The sequence below is a fragment of the Cyprinodon tularosa genome, unplaced genomic scaffold, assembly GCF_016077235.1.
Source record: "Cyprinodon tularosa strain WSP-4 unplaced genomic scaffold, ASM1607723v1 ctg37, whole genome shotgun sequence".
NCBI lineage: Eukaryota > Metazoa > Chordata > Actinopteri > Cyprinodontiformes > Cyprinodontidae > Cyprinodon > Cyprinodon tularosa.
This window is the reverse complement of record NW_024039085.1, coordinates 2,141,842-2,166,421: the sequence shown is the minus strand read 5'-3', so window position 1 is coordinate 2,166,421 and position 24,580 is coordinate 2,141,842. Positions and strand designations below refer to the sequence as shown.

Sequence of the window (24,580 nt, the reverse complement as noted above, 5' to 3'; positions counted from 1 at the left end):
AACATTTAATTAAATCCCATTTTGCTAACCCAATTTACAATTCTATTAAATTATCTCATAAAAAAAGCATCAAGCACCTGTAATGTTAACAAGTATTTTGTCATGTTTAGTAAGTAAATTCAGGTTAATTACATCAAATTATTTATTACATGAAATTATTTACAATCATACACAGACTCGCATGAGGATCATGAATTAAAGACTTTGAAAAACCCTGCCAGAAATACAGACTTGGTAGTGAAGCTCGTTTTTTATAATGACTGGTTCGTAGAGAGACTGAGAGGTTTCTCAGTTGGTCACACCATGATCAGGAGCAACAAGCGAAACACCATCAGCAAACTGGGGAAATAAAAGGGAACAAAGCAGCAAATTAACTCACTTGTCTCAAAATCTTTATTGCAAAATCAGCTTTTCTGCAAGTTGAGCAATTTTGGCAGACCTTAACCCCGACATAATTCCTGCAGGCATTAGTTTCCCAGATTTCTTGTATCTTGTTCCCATGATGACTGCCAGCAGCCCGGAGGAGCCTGAAACACATGCAAAAAAAAAACAAAATAATGAGGCTGTTAATTGAAATTCTCATCAGGTGTTTGTAACATTTTACCCACGCTTATCATCCTCTCTTTCCATTCATTTTTAAGCTATTCTCCTTTCCCAATATATTCCTTGCGATCATCTTGACACTTTAAATCCTGCCTCATTTCATCTTCAGGTCCAGATATATTTATTGTCTCTTTAACTATTTAGCAGGGGTCTCCAACTCCCGCTGTCAACAGCAGTTTTAAACAACTTGATTCACTTTTGGATTCCTCTGTTAAGAACCTTACATGTAGCTCCTGGTTATGCTTTTGAATGGTGAAATTAGGCTGTTTTCCAGTCTGTATTATGGCCTCCTTTGTTCTTACTCTAATATTTAGAAATATGGTGGCTCTCAAAAGTTAAAACATTAAAATCAATGTGGGAAGAAATGGAAAATCTGAAAAAAACCTTTGATAGTTTGTTGAAGCGCCTTATCATTTAATTTTAGCAGTTAATATTTTTGGAGCATGATTAAGGAACATTTTCCTTTTTTAAGGTTCACCAAAAGTATCTGATTAGTGCCGACTTCTATGTCTACAGCCTTCCGGTGAGGCAACAGGTTTTTTTTTGTCAGATCCAATTCTGTGATCTGACAAATCTTACAAAAATCATTATTTTATCTTTATTTTTTGTTTTTTGGATGTATGCTTGAACTCACTGTGACTCACTTAAAAAAAGGAATCCCTTTTTATTTTTACAACCTGAACCCATTTTGAAGTTCATCTACTAAAAGGAAGAAAACAGTTTGATCTGAAGCAAAAATAACAACAGAGCATGACACTACCACCACCGTGCTTCACTGTAAGCATTGTGTTCTTTTAGCAATAAAGACCGTTGTACTGTTGCCAGGCCTGGATATTTTTTCTGGGAGGAAAAGCTTAATTTCTGCCGTGCAACATAGACCGTCTGTTGACTTTTTGACAGCCATGCTGCCATTGAATTAATTCAGTCTCCATATCAGTTCTTGTTTCACATCTTGTTTTAAAAAGGAAATAAAATCTGTGGTCTGATCTTCTCTTTTCTGTATTTTTATTTTTCCCATGGACTCTTCTCCTGACCGTGACTTTTGTACAATAGAGCCTTTGAGCCACTTCCTCTACTGTAAAACTTGTAAATCCAAAGCAGGGCAATGTATTTAAGTGAGAACAAATATTAAATCTTAATCACAAGTTGCTTAGATTGAAAATTTTTTGAGGATGTACACAGGGTTTCAATAAGTTTATACATGTTTTTCTTTTAAATATTGATTTGATATTTAAACTAAATTGAGTTTCAGTGTAATATTTGTATCACCAACTTTTTAACAAGGGTATTGTACCTTTTCTGTAGACACTAAATCTTTAAGCGATGACAGTTTGCGATGTGGAAGTTGTGAAGGCTTCTTTGGCCGATATCCATCATGAGATACTTGTTTAGTGACCAACATTTTAGTAGGACAGAACTATATCAATTAATAATGACAAGTGGCAGCATTTCTCTCTAAATGCTGAGAGCTTCAGTTAGTTTCTTGCTTTTATTAATTCTTGCAACTTTTTTTTCTAAATGTTTCTATAGAGTATTATCCCAGTCATATAGATCCCATTCAATGACAGGACTTATTAGAAAATAATTAATGAAAAAACCCCAAACTCCCCCTACAGGTGTACTAACCCAATAACACCAGGACGTTTTTTGGATCATTGGAGATGTTATAAGCGCCATAAGCAGATAGTCCACCAAACACCAACCCAGCAATCAGGGACATCACACTGCCTGTAATAGTTTAAAGAAAGTTAGGAAAAAATATTTGATGAGTTCGTGGAGTGATTCTGTTAACATGAAAAAATAAAATAAATGGACCTTTTCTCTTGTATCCCATAAATCCTCCAAAAATGACCACAGTAGCATAGCCGAAACCAATCCAGTCCATTTTCAGCGCAGAGCTGTAAAAACATAGACTTTAAAAATCAATATATAATTTACACTAAAAAGACGTAGAATAATCCGCTTCACGCACACACATATAACAGGAAAAACCCGATTTATATAACTGTTTTGACTAAACTCCTATCTTTAATCTCTGTAGTGCGCAGATTTAGCGCTAGATGTCGCTGTTTACCTCTCTGTGATTTAAGCAATTACTGAAGAACAAAATCAGACCAAGACGTGGAAATGTGCATTAAAATTTACACTTTTTTTTCCAGCATACATATTTTACACTCAGTAAATAGCTTATAATTGGCAGTGAAACTGTCTCACCTGTGGTCCAAATCAAAGATCAACGAAAACCGATTAGATTACTGTCTATAGGCCTTCACTTCCTGACGTTGCTTTCTATCGGAGCGCGCATGCCAGTTTTGTTTCATGATGTGTTCACTGACTCTCAGGAAAATCAGAAACTTGACCTGACCTACATAAAGCGCTAATCTAATACAAAAAAGTCAAGTAACTAAGGTTGTATAGAAAATGTTGTTTAATAGATGTGGCAAATAAAGGATAATTTATTTAACCCAAAGATAGGCTACTCATCATTGGCTTAAAAGTCAGAGAACAACATACGTTTTTATATCAGAGTAGTATTTTTATGAGTGAATGCAATTGGACATGCTCCTTTTATGTATTCACTTTTATTATCATGGATCTCTCATAGAAACGTTTTTCATTTGTTGAATGTAATGTGACAGCCAGGGCCACGCAGCAACAAAGACTGTAACTAAGACATATTTCCTTGGGGACAATAGTGTTGATCTAATCTAATTTTTATGGTTAACCACAGCAATGCAATAAAAACAGGAAATTTTGAATGTAACATACTTCCACATACTACAGGCTTTATTAACTAAAGTTCAAATCGGTGTTAATGAAACATAAAAAAGTGGATACAAGGAAAAGTGATGCTGCACTTAAAAAAAAAAAAACATGTATATGTACATATCTTTTAAACACACTCTGACAAACTATACCAGACCAGGTGTACCTCCCATGTGAATATATTCTAACAACTTCTTAAAATCCCCCCCCCCTTTATTATACCTTATTTAACAGGATATAATTCCATTGATATTAAAAAGAACTTAAAGCTTTTTTCTAAGGAAGTGCAGACAGTGGCACAGCCAAATAAACTTTATTATGGGTGGTCAGTCAGGGCCCAATGTACACTGACAGATGGCCGAAAACTGATAGGTGTCGAAACCAAACAATTATACTTCTATGGTGACTAAATGAATCATTTATGGTTCTGCATAATGCACATCAAAAGGGTTGAGCCAATGATCTTCATTTTCATTTAAATAGAATACTCTAAAATGCTGAGACATAACCTTATCTCAAATAACACAAAAAATAATTCTGATAAGAGCACCAGTCTATTATTTTTACTTTTTGTATACTGATTTGAATAATTAACTACTGCATTTGTGTTGTCAATTTAGGATTAATATTTGAACGATTACAAAGGCTTAATTAGGACTGTGGTTTTCAGAGGGAGCCCAACAGGGGCTGCTTAAGCGTCTCTAAAATGGGAAATGAATTGGAATGGAAAGAATAGAAAAAAGGAATAGATTTTTAATTGAGTGGAATATATTATTTGCCAGAACCTGATCATAATTATTTATAAATAACATGAGAATTTAATTGCAACTTTGAAGCTATCTTTGTAAGGAAGGACTACCATGGATGAAAGACCTGTGTGAGTCTGTTTTTTCTGTCCTAAAAGATACCCAAAATAAAACATAGAGCACGTCCACAGTGGACGATGGCATTCACATGTTACTGACAGGTCCAGCCCTCTGAGTAACCTCCTAAAAGGTGTGATTTTTTGTTGTTGTTTTCATCGAGAGTTTGTTGAAACATCTGTTATTCAGTGGGAATAAAATATAGTGTAAAAAATAAATAATAAATGCTGTTATACTAACCAAATGTATTAACAATGGAATAGGTATAAAACAATCAAAACCATTAATAAGAGGCCCAGCTGATTGGATCAAGTTGTTTACTCGGTCCCTCTTGAGCAAAAAGGCGATGGATGACAGCAGAGAGAAAAACCAGTCTTTGGACAAGTACCTGCAAGAACTGACAGGAAACAGCAGATGTAATAAGACACGCCTCTGGCATAGAGGACTATCTATTTGAAAGAAAAACTGAGTCATTTGTTTTCAGCTGGTTAGGCTAAGGCCGGGTCAAAGTCAAATACAACGAGGGCCAAAAAAAAACTAACTTCCTGCAAGCTGAGGGCCAGACTGGTTAAATATTTATTAAAAACATATAGAGATGAACATAGCCTATTGAACCAAGACCTAACACATTGCTTTAAAAAAAAAAACAGAATATTAATATCAATATTATTAATAAAATGTACTTGTATTAATAAACTTATCAATATAAATACATAAATGAAAGTGCATGCATCATAAACCGAAAATACATTACTGTGCTGCTCTATGATCCTACTGATCACTGCTTCAAATAGTATAATAATTTAAAAAAAAAATCTGTTGTATTTTCTCTCATGGCTCTTATCTGCATTTTTCCAACTGAAAAAATTAATAAATAATATAAAATACAAAAATCGATGGCATACTGACCAAACATTACTTCCTTCAAAGAAAAATCACGTTTTGTACAAAAAACTTTAAAAATGTTGTGCCGAATGACAGCAACGGACCCAGAATTCAGCCAGAGGTTCTTTAAAAAAGAAGAGCAGAGCAATACCAAAAAGGACCGAAAAATCAAAAAGACTACAGGATGGAGCCTGGATGAATCAGCTCTGCCCCTCCCTCCATCCAGGCAGTTAATGCACTCCGCCTCCTCAGACAACCGACTTCAGCCCAGCTTGGATTGTTAAAGGGAGAAAAGCAAAGACCAAACGAATCCAAACATGCAAAGACAATCCGGCGGACCTTGACTTTGACATATGTGGTCTAAGGTATAGGAGCTTTGACCAACCTCTAGTGATGGGTGAGATGAGGTCTCATAATGCACTGAAACACTTGAGTCTCAGAAAAGCATTAATTTCTGCTAGATTCTTCTCCCAATTAAACCATTTACTGGCAGAGTGTATAGTTGCAGACATTTTAAACATGTCCTAACTACTTACAGTATTTCTCATATGATTATCACATTTGTTTGATAAAACATTTTTTCAGCATGTTTGTGTGAAAATGTTTTAAGAAAAATACAAATCAGGCAGATCCAGACTCCTGTCCAACACCATTAAAAAAACCCATAACAGACATGGGTGGTTCTAAAAAACTTGTCCGGACACCTTTAGTGAAGACATAATACTACATACCTAAATTTCTCATATTTCCTGACACAAAAACTATGACTGTTTTTTTTTTAAGGATTATTTAAAGAATGATTTAAAAATGCACTAAAAGATTTAAAAGAATAAGATGCAAGAGAACCTTTCTTCTCTGAGAATATCAACAAAAACATCGACAATGCTCGCCCCTTATTTGCCACATTCGACAGGTAAATAAAACCTTCCTATCACAGTGGACGATGAACTCCACACTAAAAAGGCCTGCAATAACTCGGCAATTTTATTTCTGAACAAATACAAGGTATTAGAAAAGCAGTTTGCACATCAACGACAAATCCAGTAGCAATGCTGTCTGCAGTGAAAATGTCCTAATTCTGCCCAAGAAACTAGAAAAGTTTTGAAAAAAGTGTTCAGCAGCTAAGCTCCTCTTCCTGCTGTCTTGGTGGTTTACCCACAGGTTTTGCCTTTTTCAGAGTCAGATTTGATTGAAATCATAAACACTTCCCTTATGTCGGGTGTCCCCCCCCCCCAAGCCTTAAAAACAGCAATTATCAAACCATTGTTGAAAAAGAGAGGTTGGACAAATTGGTCCACCAGAGCTACTGAGCCATCTCAAGCCTCCCCTTCATCAGTAAGATTATTTAAAAAGTTGTATTTTAACAGTTAAATGCTTCATAACATTGACCAGCTGCATCAATGTCTTCCAGTCAGGTTTCCATGCCAACCACAATACAGAGACTGCCCTGCTTAAGGTGTTTAATGACGTTCATGTAAAGTCAGACTCTGGAAGAACCATGGTGCTGGTATTATTGGACCTCAGTGCAGCGTTTGATACTATCGATCACTTGATTTTATTAGAGACTTTAAAAATCTGGGTCGACCTTTCTGATACTGGACTGGTTTAAAACCTACCTGAAGGATCGGGACTTTTATGTGTCAGCAGGGAACTTTAAAACAGAGACCAGAAAAATCACATGCGGAGTTCCCCAAGGCTCCATCATGGGGCCCCTCCCATTCAACATCTACATGCTCTCCTTAGCTCAGATTATAGTAAAACAACAAAGTAAGTTACCAAAACTATGCAGACGACACACAGCTTTACATCACAATGTAGCATTTAGTTCCTATATGCTCCACTGATCTGGAACAAACTCTCAGAAGACTGGAAAAGTGCTGAAAGCCTTAGTTCTTTAAAGCCAAAGTTAAAAACCCATTTTTTTGGAACTACCTTTAACTGTTGAAGTTAAACTGTTAACTGAGGTATTATTAGTTTAAAGTTGTGTTCCAACTGTTATGTTAATTTTTCCTTATATCTTATGTAATTCATGTAAAGCACTTTGAATTGTCCATGTATTGAAATGTGCTATGAACTTGCATTGCCTTACAAATTTAGCTTCAGATGTACTGAGATAAGATCAGATTTCATTTGCTAGATCAGCCATCTGCTACATGCAAGTGGCTCCTTAGCTCCCTGTTTATTAAACGATGTAATATCCCCGTGTTTTGTTTTGCTCTATGCCAAAAATAGATAATAGTTTTTTTTGGCTCTTTATAAGTGCATCACTTTAAAAAAAGTCAGATTCATCCGAGGGAAAATAAGCCCACAGTGATGTTGCCACTAGAACTTTTCTGCCACCATGTAGAGTTTGGTGCCAAATATGCCTTTTGAAATAAGAGGTTGTTTTTTTCTTTCTTTATAAATATATAAAAATGAGGAAAATTAACCAGAAGGAGCTTCAAAGTAACAGCTTAAGACTATGTTGCCTTTTGGACCCCAGAAGTTTTTTTTATTCACCCTTTTTCAGTCCAGTGACAGAAGTTTTTATTTTCCCAGAATTTTGGCAGGTACAATCTAGTGTAACCAATGCAGACATTCATTTATTTAAACAGACAGAAAACATGACTACCAAGGAAAAAAAAAACAACTCTTTATTTCCCTCTCACCTTTAAGTTCCACATCCCAGAACACTTCAAATGTTTTATTGTTTATTAATAGTCGTCAAAATGTAAATCAAAGCATTTTAGAGCAAAAAAAAAAAAAAAAAAAAAGCCACTATGAACTGTAGACAATGTGCCGCAGTAAGAGGCAGCTCCAACAGTCCCCTGGTGGAAAGGAGCCACTGTGGCCCCCAAAGAGAAGGCACACGTTTCCAAAAGACTGATGGCATTTAAATACCGTCTGCAGTTTCCTGACCAGGCTACCAGTCCGCTCTAGTCAGGATAAAAATGAGTATAAAATGGCTGACAAGGATTTTTTTTTTTTTTTAAAGGAAGGAGTTTTCAAGTGAGGTATCGGAGCGGCATGTATCAATGAGGCAATTACCTTACTTTTGAGATGATGAAAACACAGACGACTAACAGAGCATGATGAGACTGCTTACAAGTAAAGTGACCAGTGGAAAATGCAATGGTATCTTTATAGTAAACAACGATGGACAAATAGTGCATTTCTTAATACAATAATGTGATAACACAAATGGCTTTGAGTGCACAGGAACCTACAGTATATACTGTTAACATGGCTTTACCAGCATTTGTTAGGTAGATACTTTCATATAAACTGTAAGATAATTTATTACGTGATAAATGTATCAAAGTAATGAAACTGGATAATTAACTGTAATAAAAGAAAAGTCAGGAGCAAACCTAAAGCTGTGATTTACGAGCTAAATATAAAACATAAAAACACACAGAGACACTCTCCATACAATATTATGGCAAACACACCAGCTTTTGGCAACGGCTGACACTTAAAGGTTTGAGTTTGATCTTACACTGGTAGAACACATTTTTGCATCATCTGTGCACTTTCCTCCATGGGGGGGGGGGGGGGGGGGGGGGTCTGTAACCAAGAAGTGTGCACAGAAAAATCCAGCAGTTTACATTCCTGTTTTCTTCCCGTCTTCATGAATGAATGGTTTTAGCACTACATTCACAGTCTTGAGAGAAAGAAAAGGGTTCGGTGTGGATATAAGTATGGTTACAAAACGAAAGAAAATGCAGCTGGTGTGGTTTTCATGTACCCCTCCAGGTGGAGCTGTGTGCTGTTTGTTCTGTTCTGCCAGTGTAAAAAACACAAAAGTGCATATTCCTCCACAGACAGGGCTTGGCGTAAAAGTATTATATCTGACACTGATTAGTCAGTGCACTTAAATTATTACTTTTTAAGGTAGCCAGTTCACTTTGTTTTTTAAAAAAAAATACAGGAGCTTTAGAAATTGCTAATGTCCAAATGAATAAACTGCATGCAAGAATGCTAATTTGGCAAAATCTAGTTGTATCAGGATATTTTTTGTGTCATGTTTCACTGAATCTGCTATATTAATAATTTTTACACAAAGCTTCAAGTATTTCTCAGTGTCTCCGCTCAACAGCTGGACAATCAATACTCTTGTATCGTATCAGGTACTGCTCTGCCTCTGAAACAGACTCTGTTTCTGCAGCACAGGAAAGGGGATTTGCGAACCTTCCTCGTGTCTCTCCATGGCAGTCAGACCCTGGAACCGTTAGGGAGAAATGTTCACCCAGAGCCAGCCCAGAAGTGTCCCATAAACCCAGGTTCTCACATAAAGCTTCCTGCCATTCTCCGTCAGCAGCATTGGCAGCGTCAGCCCTCCTAAAATCATCGCCGAGGGGAGGGACTTTGAGAGTTTCAGCGGAGAGATTCTGCCCTCGCCTGGGAATCTGCACTTTTTGTTTGGATCCTCTGACTCGTAGAAATCTGTCAGCAACCTTTAGAGAAAAAAAAAGAAGAGGAAGGCTGTCAGAGAAGTGCAAGGAGGAATGGAAAACTGCAGAATGAAAGAAAGTGTGCAGAACAGACACATACAGCACAAACATACATCAGGTGTATGTTGAGTTAATTACCAGCTCAACATATTTCTTTTTGTTATTAATTTTACTATGGTTAAAAAATCTGAAGTTGTAAACAGAGCTGCTTCGTACTTTTTTTCCTTATTAGAAAATTATTTTAAAAAAAGAAAATTGTTTTTCCCCATCCGTTACATTTATGTACTTGAGTAAACAACATTGAAAAGACAGAAAAAAGATGTGGAAAAAAAAACATATCTTAAGCAACCCATAAAATCTTAAACTTATAAAATCTTTTAAACAAAGCACAGGAAAACCAACCAGATACTGCTAAATGCAAACAGCAAAAAATAGGAGAATATAACGTACTCTTATACAATAACACAGCCTTTCAATAAGTCAATATATTTAATGACCTGTTGACAACATGATGCATTCTATAGTTTCCTTTAAATAATAAAAAAACAAGCTGTCTGGTTTGTTTCATAAACATTATTCCACAGATTATTTTCATCAATACAAGAAATCTTAAAATTAACAACAGACTAGTGACCTGTGGAGGACCCCCTCATCTCCTTCCTGACATTTTAAATAAAATACAAACTTGTTGCTGTTATTTGCTGATCTGCGGCTGTCTACTACTGGAAGGTACAGGACCGGTGGAGGTGTCACTGCACCTGGAGATCTGATCAAATCCAAACAAGATCATATTTCTCCTATTTTAGCTTCCCTTAATCGACTCCCAGTTTATTACAGAATAGAATTTAAAATCATGCTCCTCACACAAAAAGCCCTTAATAGCCAAGCTCCATCTGATATCGGAGATCTGATTGTGCGTTATTTTGCTAACAGAGCACTTAGCTCTCAATCTGCTGGTTTGTTAGTGGTTTCTAGAATGTTTTAAAGTAGAATGAAAGGAAGGCCAGGAAATTAATATCATTTTCACCATTATCTTCTCCAAGGCTATGCTAACAATGTAGCTCTCTATGTTCAGTTCTAAATGTTTGGTCATGTCCAATCTTTTTTGGCATGGTCGTTCATACTACAGAATATGTGACTGCTATCAGATTTGAGTCTGAACGATTCAGGACATCAAAGTAACCCACATATGAAGAAGAATAATGTAGACTTCACATAGCAATATAATGTTTATGGAAGGAATAATGGATGTGAATGTCACTAGAAGTGTTATATGCTAAACAAACAAAATACCTAACAATGGATGCCGATGTCTGTGTGTAATTATTAGAATATTGAGCAATGGGAGCTGGCAGGATCATCAAAGCATAACTATTAACAAGGGCTGTTTGTAAAGCAATCAGTGATACTGCAGCTGCAGAAGTCTGTGTGGAAGATTAGCGGGAGTCCTGGCAATGATAAAATGAGACATGCAGACGCTATTGGGTATTTATCTAATTTAGTACTTCCTCATATGGAAGTGGCTCAAATCTGATTTTTTTCTGCATGGGGAATTCACATGAAATTCAAACATACTTTATTAATCCAAAGGGGAATTTAAATGTAATAATGCAAGGGCAGTTTTTCAACAGGTTGTTGTGCGTGTTGATAGCTGTAGGCTTGAAGGATCTTCTTTATGAGTCTCTCTTGCACAGAATGTAAAAAGACCTCTTACTGAAAACACTGTTGTTGTTTACAATCTTCCCAACAGGACAAGCTCACTGCTGTTCATAATGTTCCTCACTTTATGAGGATTTCTTCTTTGTGAAATCTTCATTAGGCCATTCAGACTGCCATGAAAAAGTCAGATATGTACCACATATGGGCAAAAAGACTGTTTAGGACCTTAAAAGAATGTTGCCCTGCAGTGTATAGTGGACTCACATCTGCACCAGTGTTGTTACCAGACTGACAGCTCTTGCCTAAATACTACAGTTGCTGGGTATAGAATGCTGCCATGCAGTTCATCATTGCTGTTGGGCAGAAAACCTTGATTTATAGAATTCATATAAACTTTTTATGAATTAATGCTCTACTTTATAAAAAAGTGTCTCACAACAGCTGTGAAAATAGCAGCTCTAGATCAACACCTCATATTGGTTCATATAGCAGACAGACAAGGTAATAAAATGTACAATAAAGGAATGGTTTTAGAGATACAAGGTTTCCCTTCAAAAGCAAACACTTCCTGATCTACTATGAATTAGGCATTACACACAGATCAATACAATCTTCTTTGCTCCAAAAAGCTTCTTTTTGCTTTGGCAATTTTGGCTTCATTTCTTCAATCTGCCCCTTGTTCCCTTGGTTATTGCTGCTCAGGGTCAAAGTAGATTAAAATCCCCAGGGTTTTGATATAAAAAAAAAAAGAACGCGACATAATTGCCTTGTAATGCCGCAACAATCCAGACAAAAGATGAATGAATATGATAACTAAAATAATGGAATATCTAAAGGAAACTCAAGAGAGAGAAATATTCCAAGATCTATGTACCCTTTAATTTTGGTCTTTATCCAAAAATAACAATATGCAATGAAATATTTGGTTTGGATGTCATTTAGGGATTCCTTTTGTTAGAAATTAAAGAATGTTTAGTATCACCTCTTGTGAGCTGGAAGAAATAAAGTCTTAATAGTTAGACTAAAGGATTTTTTACGTTTGACAGAGGATGACCAGCCACATATAGTTTATTAAGTAGCGAGAGCATCAAGAGCCATACTACTGAGAGAAAACCATCAGTGTGGAGCGTAAAGCGCAGACTCAGAGCTATGTGCGTGAAAAGATGCATTTCTGCACAAGCACCGATTGAAGATCAGAATTTGTCAGAGTTCAGCGCACTGTACCTGACCATTCCGGGTAATTTTCTCCCCTGCCGCTGCTGCCATAATCCATCTGTGGTCATGCTGAATGTTCTCAAACAGGACGCAGCAGCATGGCTGATACTGCTTAGCAGATTACAGCACAATGATGCATTTTAAACGTCTGACCGACCACCCGCCAATTTTTATTTAGTCTCGACGTAAACTCAAACCCATGACTAGTCATGTTTTAGTTATCAAAGATACATGTTTTGCTAGTCAGTTTTTGTTATTGTTAAGAAAAAAAGGAGCGTCAACAAAATAATTTCATCAAAATTAATAAAAACAATACTGATCTGGACAATTTTAAACTTAGAATTGTATTTCCATAGAAAATAAATATTTCTCAAAAAGTCAATTATTACCACTAATCATGGATCCTTTATCAGAACCTGCCACACTATTCAGATTTGTGTTTATATATTTTATTTTCTTCAAATTAACAACTTTGTCATATTATGTGTTAAACTGTAGACTTTTAAAGACTTAAAATTAGACTTTTAAAACAAGAATATAGCTCATTCTTAGCTGTTCTTTTATTACTTACAGTTAGATTTGATTACTTAACAAGATTATTCTGCGTGGGATGTTTGAAACATACTTACCGATCCTTAATTTCAAAGCGGTTGTGCATCCACCTGCGGAAAAGCCCAGGCTCTAAGGGGATTCCCTTGATGTCCACACGGTCGAAATGTATGTGGATGCGGGGACACTCCTTGCAAAGGAATTCTGCCAAACATAAAAAATAAGAGGCTAAACAAAAACAGGAAGTGCCTTTCAGCAAAGAGGCACGTACAGCGAGTCCTTAACACCAGCTTCAGGTGACAGTGATGGAGTAGAGCTGCTGGGAAGCAAAGCTGAAATAAGCTTCAGGCTGAGTGGAGTAAAAGTGGAGTAACATGGCAGGAAAAAGGTAGAGAGAAAGTTGTTTAAAAGTTTGAATTACAAAAACAGCACTCGTTTCATCTTTATCAAGCATTTCCAAGCTGTTCCAATATTTATACATTTCTTAGGCCTCCAGCCAAATAACTTGCCAAGTCGATAAGCAAGAAACAAAACCAAATTAGCTCAGAAGGTCACATATTAAAATGTAAGTAAGTAATTAGGCTCAAGGCTGAACGTCTACACCCCAAGGCCTTCAGGTTCCTGTTTCCACAACATGCAGTACATCAGGAAACATGCCACTGAAATCCGAAAAAGGAAATGTGATCGAAGAAGGCAGCAGAGCACTGCTTGCTTCACTGTAGCATCTATATCAGCAGCTGCCCCCATTTCCAATGGCCTTCAGACACAACATATGCCAGTTTAATGATTATGCATCAATCAGTGAGATACAGAGGCTCTGGAGGAGCGCCCAACCATTGACCAAAAAAAAATAAAAAAATAAAAAACATGACACCAAGTAAATCAGAAGACAGCAGAGCTGATTGTGATGGCTGCTCGAGTTTAGGCAAAGCAATTTTCCCCTCAAATTGTAGGAAAACAGCAAGAAACAGGAGAAATAGATTCTAAACATCAGCCAACTACCAAAATAATATTTACACAATTTAAAAAAAGAAAACTTAAAGGTTTCAGTGACTCAAGAAAAAGAGCATCTCCAATCGATTTCTCTTCAAATGAAATCCATTAAGAAACATAATATTTATTTCCCTTCAATGAGTAAACATGCATGTTAGTTAGATTTCAAGTGCTAAAGCAGAAAGAATAAATCATCTCAGAGATTATTCAGACTAATAATTAAATCAATTTCTACCTGGAGACCATAAGTTGCCACGCTTTGAACCACTTCTCAAACTATGGCTGTACCCGAATGTCCGCCCTAACCACTATATAGGGCACTATATAGTGGTTAGGCCCTTTTAAATGAGTGTCCAAATGTCTAGTGGATGAAAAAGTAGTGGACTCGAAATTTCCAACAATGCACCTTGAAAAGAAGTGATCATCCATAATCACTAGACGAGCAGATATATCACGGAATGCTTTGCATGGAGAGCTCTCCTCGCAAAGCATCATGGGATATGTTGTCACAGTGGCCCCGCTGTCGCCATAGGCTATCACTACCCAACAGCGAAGATAAATAACAAAGATGGCGCAGGCACGGTGCAGGGAGGCAGAGTTACGTGACCAATAGGGAGTGAAAAGTAGTGATCATCTGTCCAAACTGGAAGTTATCTGAGCTCACTATATAGTCCCCGCTCTATATAATGATTGAGGGATTTAGGGGTAAGAACGGATGTTTGGATGTTCAGACACAGTCAATTAGTTTAGTTTTCGTTGCCATGGTATCAGTGTTCAGACTGCAGGAAAGTAAATGCAAGAGTAGCAATTGTTTTAAACACTTATCTATTGCTTTGACTTGATATACAGGCGAGTTTAGGTGATGTCTGAGTTTAAAACGATTGACAATAGATGAATAGAGCTAAACAAATTATAGGCTGTAGTTTCCAGTGTAAAGGATGCCATCATAATAACATGTTATTTACCTTTTAACTAGAGCTAATATTTTGAACCCTGCTCTAGTAGTAAGAGTAGTAAAAACCTCCTATGAGTTACTGAAGTTTTATGTATATTCTATCATAAATATTTTACCACTGCAATAAGTTAGAGCAATAAAAGCAGAGAAGGAGATAAAAACCGAGCTTTGAATCATAAATGCATAGCAGCTCAGTGTCATATGAGGACAATATCCTGTTTTCTGAACCTAACAAAACAGAGGTCAAGCCACAAGATCAATTGATCTATTGTGTTTATTGTCAGAGAGGGTGAGATCATCTGAACAAGCATTTTTTTATTTCTCTAATTTCTGCCAAAAACAAATAAACAAACATCTCCTTTCATTCAAAGTAAAGCTAACATATCTAAATTATTTATTTTTTCTTACAAATACTCACACACATACATATCCCATTATGTATGTCCGGCAGTTTGTTCATTATAAAGAAACTGGGTATTTGGTTACACAAGAAGCCAATAGAGAACTGATCGTTAATCTTAAATTTTATAATTTTGGAAGCTTAACAGAAAGTTATATTTTAGTTACTGTGCAGAAATTACTATCCGAGTTCGTAAAGGTATATGTTTAAGCTTAACATCAGTGAGTTTAAAATAGCTGTTGTGAAAGCAAGCGCAGGTCACTTCCAGCTCCCTGTGAAGCCACTAAAGTCACCTTCACAGCAAGAGACCAGGAAGTGCGTGATGAGAGCAATGCTCCTTTATTGTCCGTCCTGTTTGCGAGAAACATCCACGTTTTTTCCTGACTGTAACTGGATGTTTTTCTCCTGTAGTTGTTGTTTCTTATTCTAAATCCAACGGTGTTTCTCAAAGAACAAGGAACAAACAACAACAATCAGAGACTCTGAAAAATAGCAGAGTCACGCAGTTTACAGGAAGGCATGGCTGTAAAAGGTGATGTTTGCTGGGCGATAATTAGCAGGAAGGCCACTCACAATAATGTTTATGGAGAGTGGAGTTACACAGAGCCGTCCACCTGTAACCCTCATAGCTGATAAATGAACATTTGCATGAAATATAAAGAAATAAATCAACTGGAGTTTAAAAACAAGAGGCCAGTAAAGTGAGGCTTAAGTTTAAAAATCAGCTTTGCTCTTATTTAGACTTTATTTCTAATATTTCAAATTTGCATAAAGCTTATTTTTATAATTATGACAAAATTAGCCTTAAACTGTTAGATTAAATGTTATTTATAAGAACAAGAAATGATTTAAAACAATAAAAAAAAAAAAGGCTCACAAGATATTTTTTATGAGTTTTGACGGCAGCAGGTGCTCTTTTTTTTTCCGACGGTAGGCTGATAGGAAAGAGGGTATGAGAGAGGGGGAGAGACCGGGGATTCAAACCCGGGTGAGACACGTCGAGGACTAAAGGGCTCATTATAGTCCCCGCAGCAGTGCGTCGCAGGGAGCTTGACGCAGACATTTTTGATTTATGCTGAATTCGCTGTGAGGCTAGATGCAGCCGAGGCGGTGAGGAAGTGGGGGCAAGTTTGTCCGACAACAGAGGGACATGAGGGCGAAAAACAGCGGGGATCCAGGTGGAAAAAGGGTCCCAGTGTTCTCGCGCACTTCGCTCTTCTAGGTGGTCAAACTTCAAGAGTTGTTTTCCGCAATTGCAGTCATTAAAACAAAACAAGCAGGCCTCCTTTCTGCGTCACTGTCTGCAATCAGCTACAATTTGGGAAAGGTGCAGCAGTGTCTGCAGAGGGGGCAGGGACGTCTTTTTGTTCACTGCGACACCTACGCAGACGACCTAGTTTCGAAGTATAAATCAGCCTTAAGGCCTCTGTACATAGGTCGTGCGCGCTAACCACTGCGCCACCTGCAGACCCAACAATTTTATAAAATATTAAATTAAAAAGAAAAACAAATATTTTTTGTGTGGAGGTTCTTCCATCTACCTGCCATGGATGGTGCAGGCCTTCTGTGACCGTTTTTATCCAGCGTTCCCTCATAAGCCACAGTGATGTCGTACACAGCATCCAGACTGTCACTCATGATGTCAACAGCTAAGTGGGATGCCTTCACTCTGGGTGTGAGAGTGTGCTTCAGGACAGCCAGACCTGCAAAACAGATACAATCAATTACTAAAGACACGACAGCTGGAGTAAGACCAACAAATGCACAGAAATAAACCGTTTTTATAAATGTTCAACAGAAAATGTAAACCATAACATTAAAGCTTATATATCCTTTTTTTTCAATCCACAAGAGCAGCTGAAATGAACATTTGCTCATGGAGCATGACTCCTCCGATGCTAAGGGGCAGCCTGGCATTATGTTGTTTGGCGATTTTGCAGAGATTAAGCCTATCTCTGGGCCATAGTTCTAAATATCACCTTCCCCCTTTAATCCAAATAAATCGCTTGAGAGGGATGGCATGTGCTCAGTTTATCTGCTGTGAGGAAGGTATTAACAGGCAGAGGGTGGCACCACATTGGCCGAGGACTAACTAACCATGTAGTGACAGACTGACTGAGTGTGTGGTTTAAATTTTGGTAATCCTGTCTGACCTAAAAAAAAAAAAATTATGAGTTAATGTCAGAAAAGTACAATATTTGTTCTAACATGTATGTAAATGTTTGTTTTAACTTACTAGGTCCAAGCCTTGATTTGTCAGTATAAATATATATTTTTTTTAACGTTTTCATGTTATGATTGTAGTTTTGTGAGTAATTGTAATTTCAGGACCCAGTGTTTTCTAAATTTGTATGCAGGTGCCACTCATGGGTACAGCCGCTGCCTGCAAGGTGAACACAAGTTGTAAAACAGAACTAACTCAGCTGTTTTACAAATGTTAGTGTGTTGCACTGAATCAGTATGCAGCCTGCAGAGCGCCAGTGGAAGGCTGCTGAATCCTGGTTCCTACCTTCTCTCTCAGCAAACTTCTGACTGTCAGTGATAACATTCTTCAGCTCTGGGTTGTACCGGGTTCCTTCGGGAAAAATTACGAGGTACATCTGTGGGCAGAAAAAATAAATATAAAAAAACTCAAAGGGAGATGTTATCGCACTGAGTAAGTAGGAGGTTTCAGAAATTTCCTGGATTTGTTAGAGGGAACAGATATTAAATCCTTTGTATCAGATCAGCTTTTCAGGACTTTAAATAAGACTAAACTGAATATTTAATCACAGGTGAACACAATATCGGCAGTTGTTATAGGTATTATTTGCAAACGTCACCGCTTGCAGATTTCTTCCATTGTGAAAACAGGCAGGTTTTAAATACTTTCAGTGCTGAGCTTCTCAGCACAGCTTACATTGTACCAGTCTGGCTCTTAAGGATTTCATGTATTAAGCACAAAAGCAGCAGTTCCCTTTTTTAACAACTTTAGAGGCCTTTGAAAATCTGCAATGTTATTTCTAAAAAAAAAACATGCCAGCAATAGAACTAAAACTAACTGTTACACCATTTTTTATCTGAATATTATTAATCTATATTATAATAATCTATTATCAGTCAACACCAAAGTGGCAATGTTCGGCAAATGATGCATGCTGGCTGTACACCTGGTGTAAAAGTAAGCCTGCATTTCAGATAAAGAGCATGGCTTAAACAGTTAGTGGTTGGTGGTGTAGGACTTTTTTAGGACCTTAGAGCACTGGTTTCTAAACTTGCTAGTCAAAGACCTCTGTCCTGGATATTTTAGACATGTCTCTGCTCTATCAAACCTGATTTAGACGATTGCTTCCCTGACACCTTGACCATGCAGAGCGGAGCTGGGAACCACTGCTTGATTTTATCTCACAGGAAATTTATTTTTCACACTTCCTTTAAAGACAAGCTATCCGAACTGCAACTGTGGTTCTATAAAAAGGTCCCTACAATACTAGTATACTTAGGCTGCACAACGACAAACACACACAATAATCCGCTGCTCCCACCAGGTCAGAATCCAAAAAATGTGATTATCAGCAAACCCTCCTACTAAATCTCCACCACTCTCAGATCAAATTGTGTTCTGCGAAACTTAACATGCCTGAACTAATATATATATATATATATATATATATATATATATACACTATATTGCCAAAAGTATTTGCTCACCTGCCTTGACTCACATATGAGCTTAAGTGACATCCCGTTCCTAATCCATAGGGTTCAATATGACGTCGGTCCACCCTTTGCAGCTAGAACAGCTTCAACTCTTCTGGGAAGGCTGTCCACAAGGTTTAGGAGTGTGTTTATGGGAATTTTTGACCATTCTTCCAGAAGCGCATTTGTGAGGTCGCACACTGATGTTGGACGAGAAGGCCTGGCTCTCAGTCTCCGCTCTAATTCATCCCAAAGGTGTTCTATCGGGTTGAGGTCAGGACTCTGTGCAGGCCAGTCAAGTTCATCCACACCAGACTCTGTCATCCATGTCTTTATGGACCTTGCTTTGTGCACTGGTGCACAGTCATGTTGGAAGAGGAAGGGGCCAGCTCCAAACTGTTCCCACAAAGTTGGGAGCATGGAATTGTCCAAAATGTCTTGGTATGCTGAAGCATTCAGAGTTCCTTTCACTGGAACTAAGGGGCCAAGCCCAGCTCCTGAAAAACAACCTCACACCATAATCCCCCCTCCACCAAACTTTACACTTGGCACAATGCAGTCAGACAAGTACCGTTCTCCTGGCAACCGCCAAACCCAGACCCGTCAATCAGATTGCCAGATGGAGAAGCGCGATTCGTCACTCCAGAGAACGCGTCTCCACTGCTCTAGAGTCCAGTGGCGGCGTGCTTTACACCACCGCATCCGACGCTTTGCATTGCACTTGGTGATGTATGGCTTGGATGCAGCTGCTCGACCATGGAAACCCATTCCATGAAGCTCTCTGCGCACTGTTCTTGAGCTAATCTGAAGGCCACATGAAGTTTGGAGGTCTGTAGTGATTGACTCTGCAGAAAGTTGGCGACCTCTTCGCACTATGCGCGTCAGCATCCGCTGACCCCGCTCCGTCAGTTTACGTGGCCTACCACTTCGTGGCTGAGTTGCTGTCGTTCCCAAACACTTCCATTTTCTTATAATACAGCTGACAGTTGACTGTGGAATATTTAGGAGCGAGGAAATTTCACGACTGGATTTGTTGCACAGGTGGCATCCTATCACAGTTCCACGCTGGAATTCACTGAGCTCCTGAGAGCGACCCATTCTTTCACAAATGTTTGTAAAAACAGTCTGCATGCCTAGGTGCTTGAATTTATACACCTGTGGCCATGGAAGTGATTGGAACACCTGATTCCAATAATTTGGATGGGTGAGCAAATACTTTTGGCAATATAGTGTATATATATATATATATATATATATATATATATATATATATATATATATATATATATATAAATTATATATACATACATACATACACACATAAATAGGAGGTATTCAAAAAACAGCTATTTGAATATTTTCAAAAAGGTTTCACAGAAACCAAGCAACATATCCGTATAGCTTATTTAATGATTTCACATGAAGTCACAAAGATACAGAGAAATAAATGCAATGATCTGTTTCTCAAATTTTACTACTCATAGTATGTTCAGTTTTTTACTTTAAATCCTGATCAGATCTATTCAAATCTCAATACCATTTTTATCTTGAGCATTTATGACAGAAAGATACAAGTGGTTGAAATAAAAAGTTTCTAAAATCTCTACTAGTATTTTCACACATCATAATCTTTCATCTCCATGTTTGGCTTCATTTCTTAACTCCAGTTTTCATGCGTCTTGTCATGCTCTCTATTCATTTTTCTAATTGCTTCAGGGTTCAGCTGATTATCAAAACAATAATATAATAAGTAGAATATGTTGAAATCGAACAGACAATCGATTGGAAAGGCTGTGACGGAGGTAGAGACAAAACATTAGCTGTGATCTCTGTATACTTACTGGTGCTCCACATCGAGTCTGAGATAGGAGCTTCTTCTTCATGGCTCTTTCATTAAACTTTGCACTTCTTTTCACAAAGACTCCTCCATGCTAAGACAGAAAAAAACAATTCATTAAACAGAAAACTTAACCAAGCTGTACATATAATGTGATTTAATTGTCTCTTTAAATTGAATAGAAGGTATAATGGAGATTTCAGATTCCGATTACTGTTTGTGGAGGACTTAATCGCTTCATCACCTGGGAGAAATACCATCCATACAGTGGGAGCCACTTTAGCCCGTCTTTTAGGACGTATCGGACGTGACCAATGGCGCTTTGTCTGATGGCCAGCATGTCAGCAATTATCCAGTCAGCTAAAATCAAAAAGAAGATACACAGTTTAAAGGGACATTACAATGCATTTATATTTTGAAGCTGTATATATACAAAAGCACTACCTGTACATTGGTGATTTGAAAGGTAGACAACGTTCTCTTTATTCTTTGGTATATCGCCATATATAACAATCTGAAAGCAAAAGAGTAGGAAATCAAAACCTTCACTGCAGGGTAACAGTTTTTGTGCAGATTATTTTTAGAAGCACCTATGAGAAACATATATTGAGTTAAGAAAAATATGGAAGGATTAATATTGATTAGAAGTTACTTTAGCTATGAATAAATAAAGAAATTAGTGGCAGCAATAATTATTCCTGCAAAGATTCTTAAGTTTTTTTTCTTCTTAACAATAATTTATTTTCTTTTTTTTTTTTTTTTATTAAAGGTTGGACTTTTTAAATTATTTTTATATACTTTTACCAGGGGTGTTCATTAATGTGACCAGCACTATATAACAAATCCTATCAAGGTTTGGCTTTAAACCTGTTCTGATATCTACCGTAATCTCTCTACAAATTTATAATTAATAATCTAATCTCATCAAATTAACCTTTGCCTTTCGTTTTAACCATTCCACTATCACAATACGCACAAGAGGTTTTTGGCAGCATCTTTATCATGATTTTTCTACACCCTAAGTACAAATACACCCTCTGAGCAAGGTGTGGCAACAAGGAACCAGAGAAAAATGCAGATTTTCTTCCCATGCAACTGGTACATCAGAAGTACCTTTCAAAAACAGGACTGACTGGCTTTAGCTAGGTTTATCCAAATACATTTCCAGACGTTTAGAAAAAAAACAAAAAGAAACATTTTGCATGTGGAGAAACAGGCCTTCAGAGCAGAGCATCAGCTCAGTCTGATCCAAACCATCAGTTTACTCACCTCGACCCCTGTGTAGTTTTCAAAGAAGAACAGGACCATGCTCTGGTAGATGCAGTACAGTCGGTCGTCTATTTTATGGTAAAGACTTGCTGGTAGGACAGTGGAAAGTAAATGCCAGACCCCCCATGAGAGCACATATGCTGGGGCTGTACCCAGCATGAAGGTGGCAGGAAACCAGTACCGCAGAGAGTATGTGTGCACAACCAGAGAGAGCAGCATGGTGACACCTCTCTAACAAATCCCTGAAGTCTGCTGTTGGACCGGTAGCACACTACAGTGAACCCTATCTGTACCACAGCACACCTGGCCTACTTTCAGCACACCTGCCCCAAAAGGTCGGCATAAGAAAGTAAGAGAAATGCAGAAGGAGGTAAAAAAAAAAATCACCCCTGCAAGCAAAAAATGCAGTTTGCAAACTCAGCTGAAGCTGCAACACAGAAAAAATATAAAACACACAAAAAAATAAGTTTACCGACTATGTGTCAACATGTTAGAAACATCCAGAAAATGAGCTTAGCGCCCAACTCCGAACAATTACTGTACAAGTTAATAAAAAAAGCGTTAGCCTAAAATTAAACGAAGCCGACGGTAGAAGTTTTCTCCTTCAGTCTAAACTGTCTCTTACAACGCTGGGATATACAAAAACGTCCAAATAAAAATACAAACTAGTTTCTAAAAAGAAAAAAAATAATCTATTTCCTGCCTCACTTCATTTTTTTCTTCTTCTTCTTATGGGATTTTATGGCGGTTGGCAGACTTGTGAATTGTGCATTACCGCCACCAACTGATATGGAGTAAAGCAAGAAAACAGGAAACGATTCACCCCCCCAAAAAAAAAAAAAAAAAAAAAAAAAAAAAAAAAAAAAAAAAAAAAAAAAAAACCTGTGTAACTTAAACCAACATAATACTAAATCACATTTGCCCATATAATTTTAATTTACTCTAGGTCATCTTAACTCTGCCAGTTTCTGATGGTCCCATCGGTCCTCCCATCATACTTCCAACCATCTCCCAGTTCAAATCTTTAATGTCCAGATATTTTTCTGCAGCCTTCACTATTATTTTGATTTTTTCCGTTTTTTTTTGTTGTCTGTGCAGTACAATTAATAACTTCTACCATGAAAAGAACAAAATTTGTCTTTTTAACAATAAGTGAGTCTTCATCAATTTTTAGAGATTTCTCTAGAGGTTTGGAATTTGCTGTGTGTTGAACTGTAGGTTTGGGTTTTTCTGACTGAGATGGGATCCTTTTTGCAGCTTCAGCGTAGGTTATTCCGAGCTCAAATTTCATTTTTTTAATTTCCTCAGACCTTTTGCTTGCTTCACAGCCGCGATAGGCAGCAGTATGTTCTCCACCACAATTACAGCATTTTGTTTTAGCTTCTTTTCCACATTTTCCGTACTCATGTTCTCCTGCACACCTTCCACACCTCTGTTTCCCTTTACAAACTGCTGCAATGTGACCGAATTTTTGGCATTTGAAACATCTCAATGGTGGAGGATTGTAGATTTTGACATTATAGCTTATGTAACCGATGAATACTTTGCTTGGTAATTGCTCTTCTTCGAATTTAATTAGCACAGATAAACTGTCAGATCTTTCTCCGTTTCTTGTTGTTTTTAACCGTTTTACTTCTTTTACTTTTGCACCTCTTATGTTTTCCAGAATCTCTTTTTCAGAAATTTTTAGAGGAACTCCTCCAATGACTCCCCTGCTGAACTTTTTGTTCTCCATTAAGCTGCACTGAACTCTTATCCCGTCAATTTTGTTGATCCGTATTGCTTTGCCTTGCTGGGCGCTGTCTCTGCAGATAATTAGCAGGTCTCCACTGTACAGAATTCTGGCACCTCTGACTTCTCCGACAAGTTTATTGATGGTTTTTGTTAAGTGAACCGGATTCCAATTTGTAAAAGAGTCTGCCTGATTAACGACTTTGAATATGACTTTGAATTCATTTTGTTGTGCTGTGGAATGTATGGAATGATCATCACTGGATTGTTCTGAACTAGATTCCCCTTGAACTGATCTCTGTTTTTTCCGCTTTTTCTCATTTTTTGATGTTGCTATCTTCCAACCTTCATTGTCACTATTTCCCTCTTCCATCCCACAAGAATCGCTTCCTGTTTCCTCACTACTCACGGCCCAAGACATTTCTCCATAAGCAGCTTCAAAACACGCGCCATGCACCAAACGCCACTTCATTTTTTTTATCCGGCTCCTAGCTTACAGCAGCGAATGTCACACACGCCTCCCTACGTCACCACGCCTTAGAGCAGGTAGGACGCTGATTGGCCAACTGATGCAATAGTAGGCGGAGAATGGACGATAATGTATGGAAAGCAATACTAGCATAAAATCTTTTAAGATACAATTTCATCTTGTTAAAGGGATAGAGCCAGGTTTTTAAAATCATGCTATTTCCAACTATATAAGCTGTTAATGTATATATTACATGGAGTAGGAAACTTTTCTTA

General features: G+C 37.5%; 2 protein-coding genes across 2 annotated transcripts; both read right to left on the bottom strand.

The window, feature by feature from the left end:
* Positions 1-80: 80 nt before the first annotated feature.
* zgc:163080 (uncharacterized protein LOC799515 homolog) lies at positions 81-2,954 on the bottom strand. The gene is made up of 5 exons (XM_038296353.1): positions 2,818-2,954; positions 2,419-2,501; positions 2,230-2,331; positions 440-527; positions 81-339 (listed from the first exon to the last, which is right to left on the bottom strand). The coding sequence occupies exons 2-5, from the start codon at positions 2,486-2,488 to the stop codon at positions 297-299; spliced, it is 303 nt and encodes a 100-aa protein (XP_038152281.1). The 5' UTR covers positions 2,489-2,501; positions 2,818-2,954; the 3' UTR covers positions 81-296.
* Positions 2,955-8,982: 6,028 nt separating this feature from the next.
* Positions 8,983-22,817, bottom strand: agpat5 (1-acylglycerol-3-phosphate O-acyltransferase 5 (lysophosphatidic acid acyltransferase, epsilon)). The gene is made up of 8 exons (XM_038296328.1): positions 22,106-22,817; positions 21,281-21,350; positions 21,081-21,196; positions 20,841-20,930; positions 17,831-17,921; positions 16,863-17,024; positions 13,054-13,177; positions 8,983-9,553 (listed from the first exon to the last, which is right to left on the bottom strand). The coding sequence occupies exons 1-8, from the start codon at positions 22,322-22,324 to the stop codon at positions 9,328-9,330; spliced, it is 1,098 nt and encodes a 365-aa protein (XP_038152256.1). The 5' UTR covers positions 22,325-22,817; the 3' UTR covers positions 8,983-9,327.
* Positions 22,818-24,580: the final 1,763 nt, after the last annotated feature.

What these genes read in the sequence shown, in the direction of transcription:
- agpat5 (XM_038296328.1), bottom strand. Translation starts at nt 22,324, where the DNA reads ATGCTGCTCTCTCTGGTTGTGCACACATACTCTCTGCGGTACTGGTTT. An exon ending in AAAACTACACAGGGGTCGAG is followed by an intron (nt 21,351 to 22,105) that starts GTGAGTAAACTG and finishes TTTTGCTTTCAG; the next exon opens with ATTGTTATATATGGCGATAT. An exon ending in ATGGATGGTATTTCTCCCAG is followed by an intron (nt 20,931 to 21,080) that starts GTGATGAAGCGA and finishes TTTCTGTCTTAG; the next exon opens with CATGGAGGAGTCTTTGTGAA.
- zgc:163080 (XM_038296353.1), bottom strand. Translation starts at nt 2,488, where the DNA reads ATGGACTGGATTGGTTTCGGCTATGCTACTGTGGTCATTTTTGGAGGA. An exon ending in TATGGGATACAAGAGAAAAG is followed by an intron (nt 2,332 to 2,418) that starts GTCCATTTATTT and finishes AAACTATTACAG; the next exon opens with GCAGTGTGATGTCCCTGATT. An exon ending in AAACGTCCTGGTGTTATTGG is followed by an intron (nt 528 to 2,229) that starts GTTAGTACACCT and finishes CATGTGTTTCAG; the next exon opens with GCTCCTCCGGGCTGCTGGCA.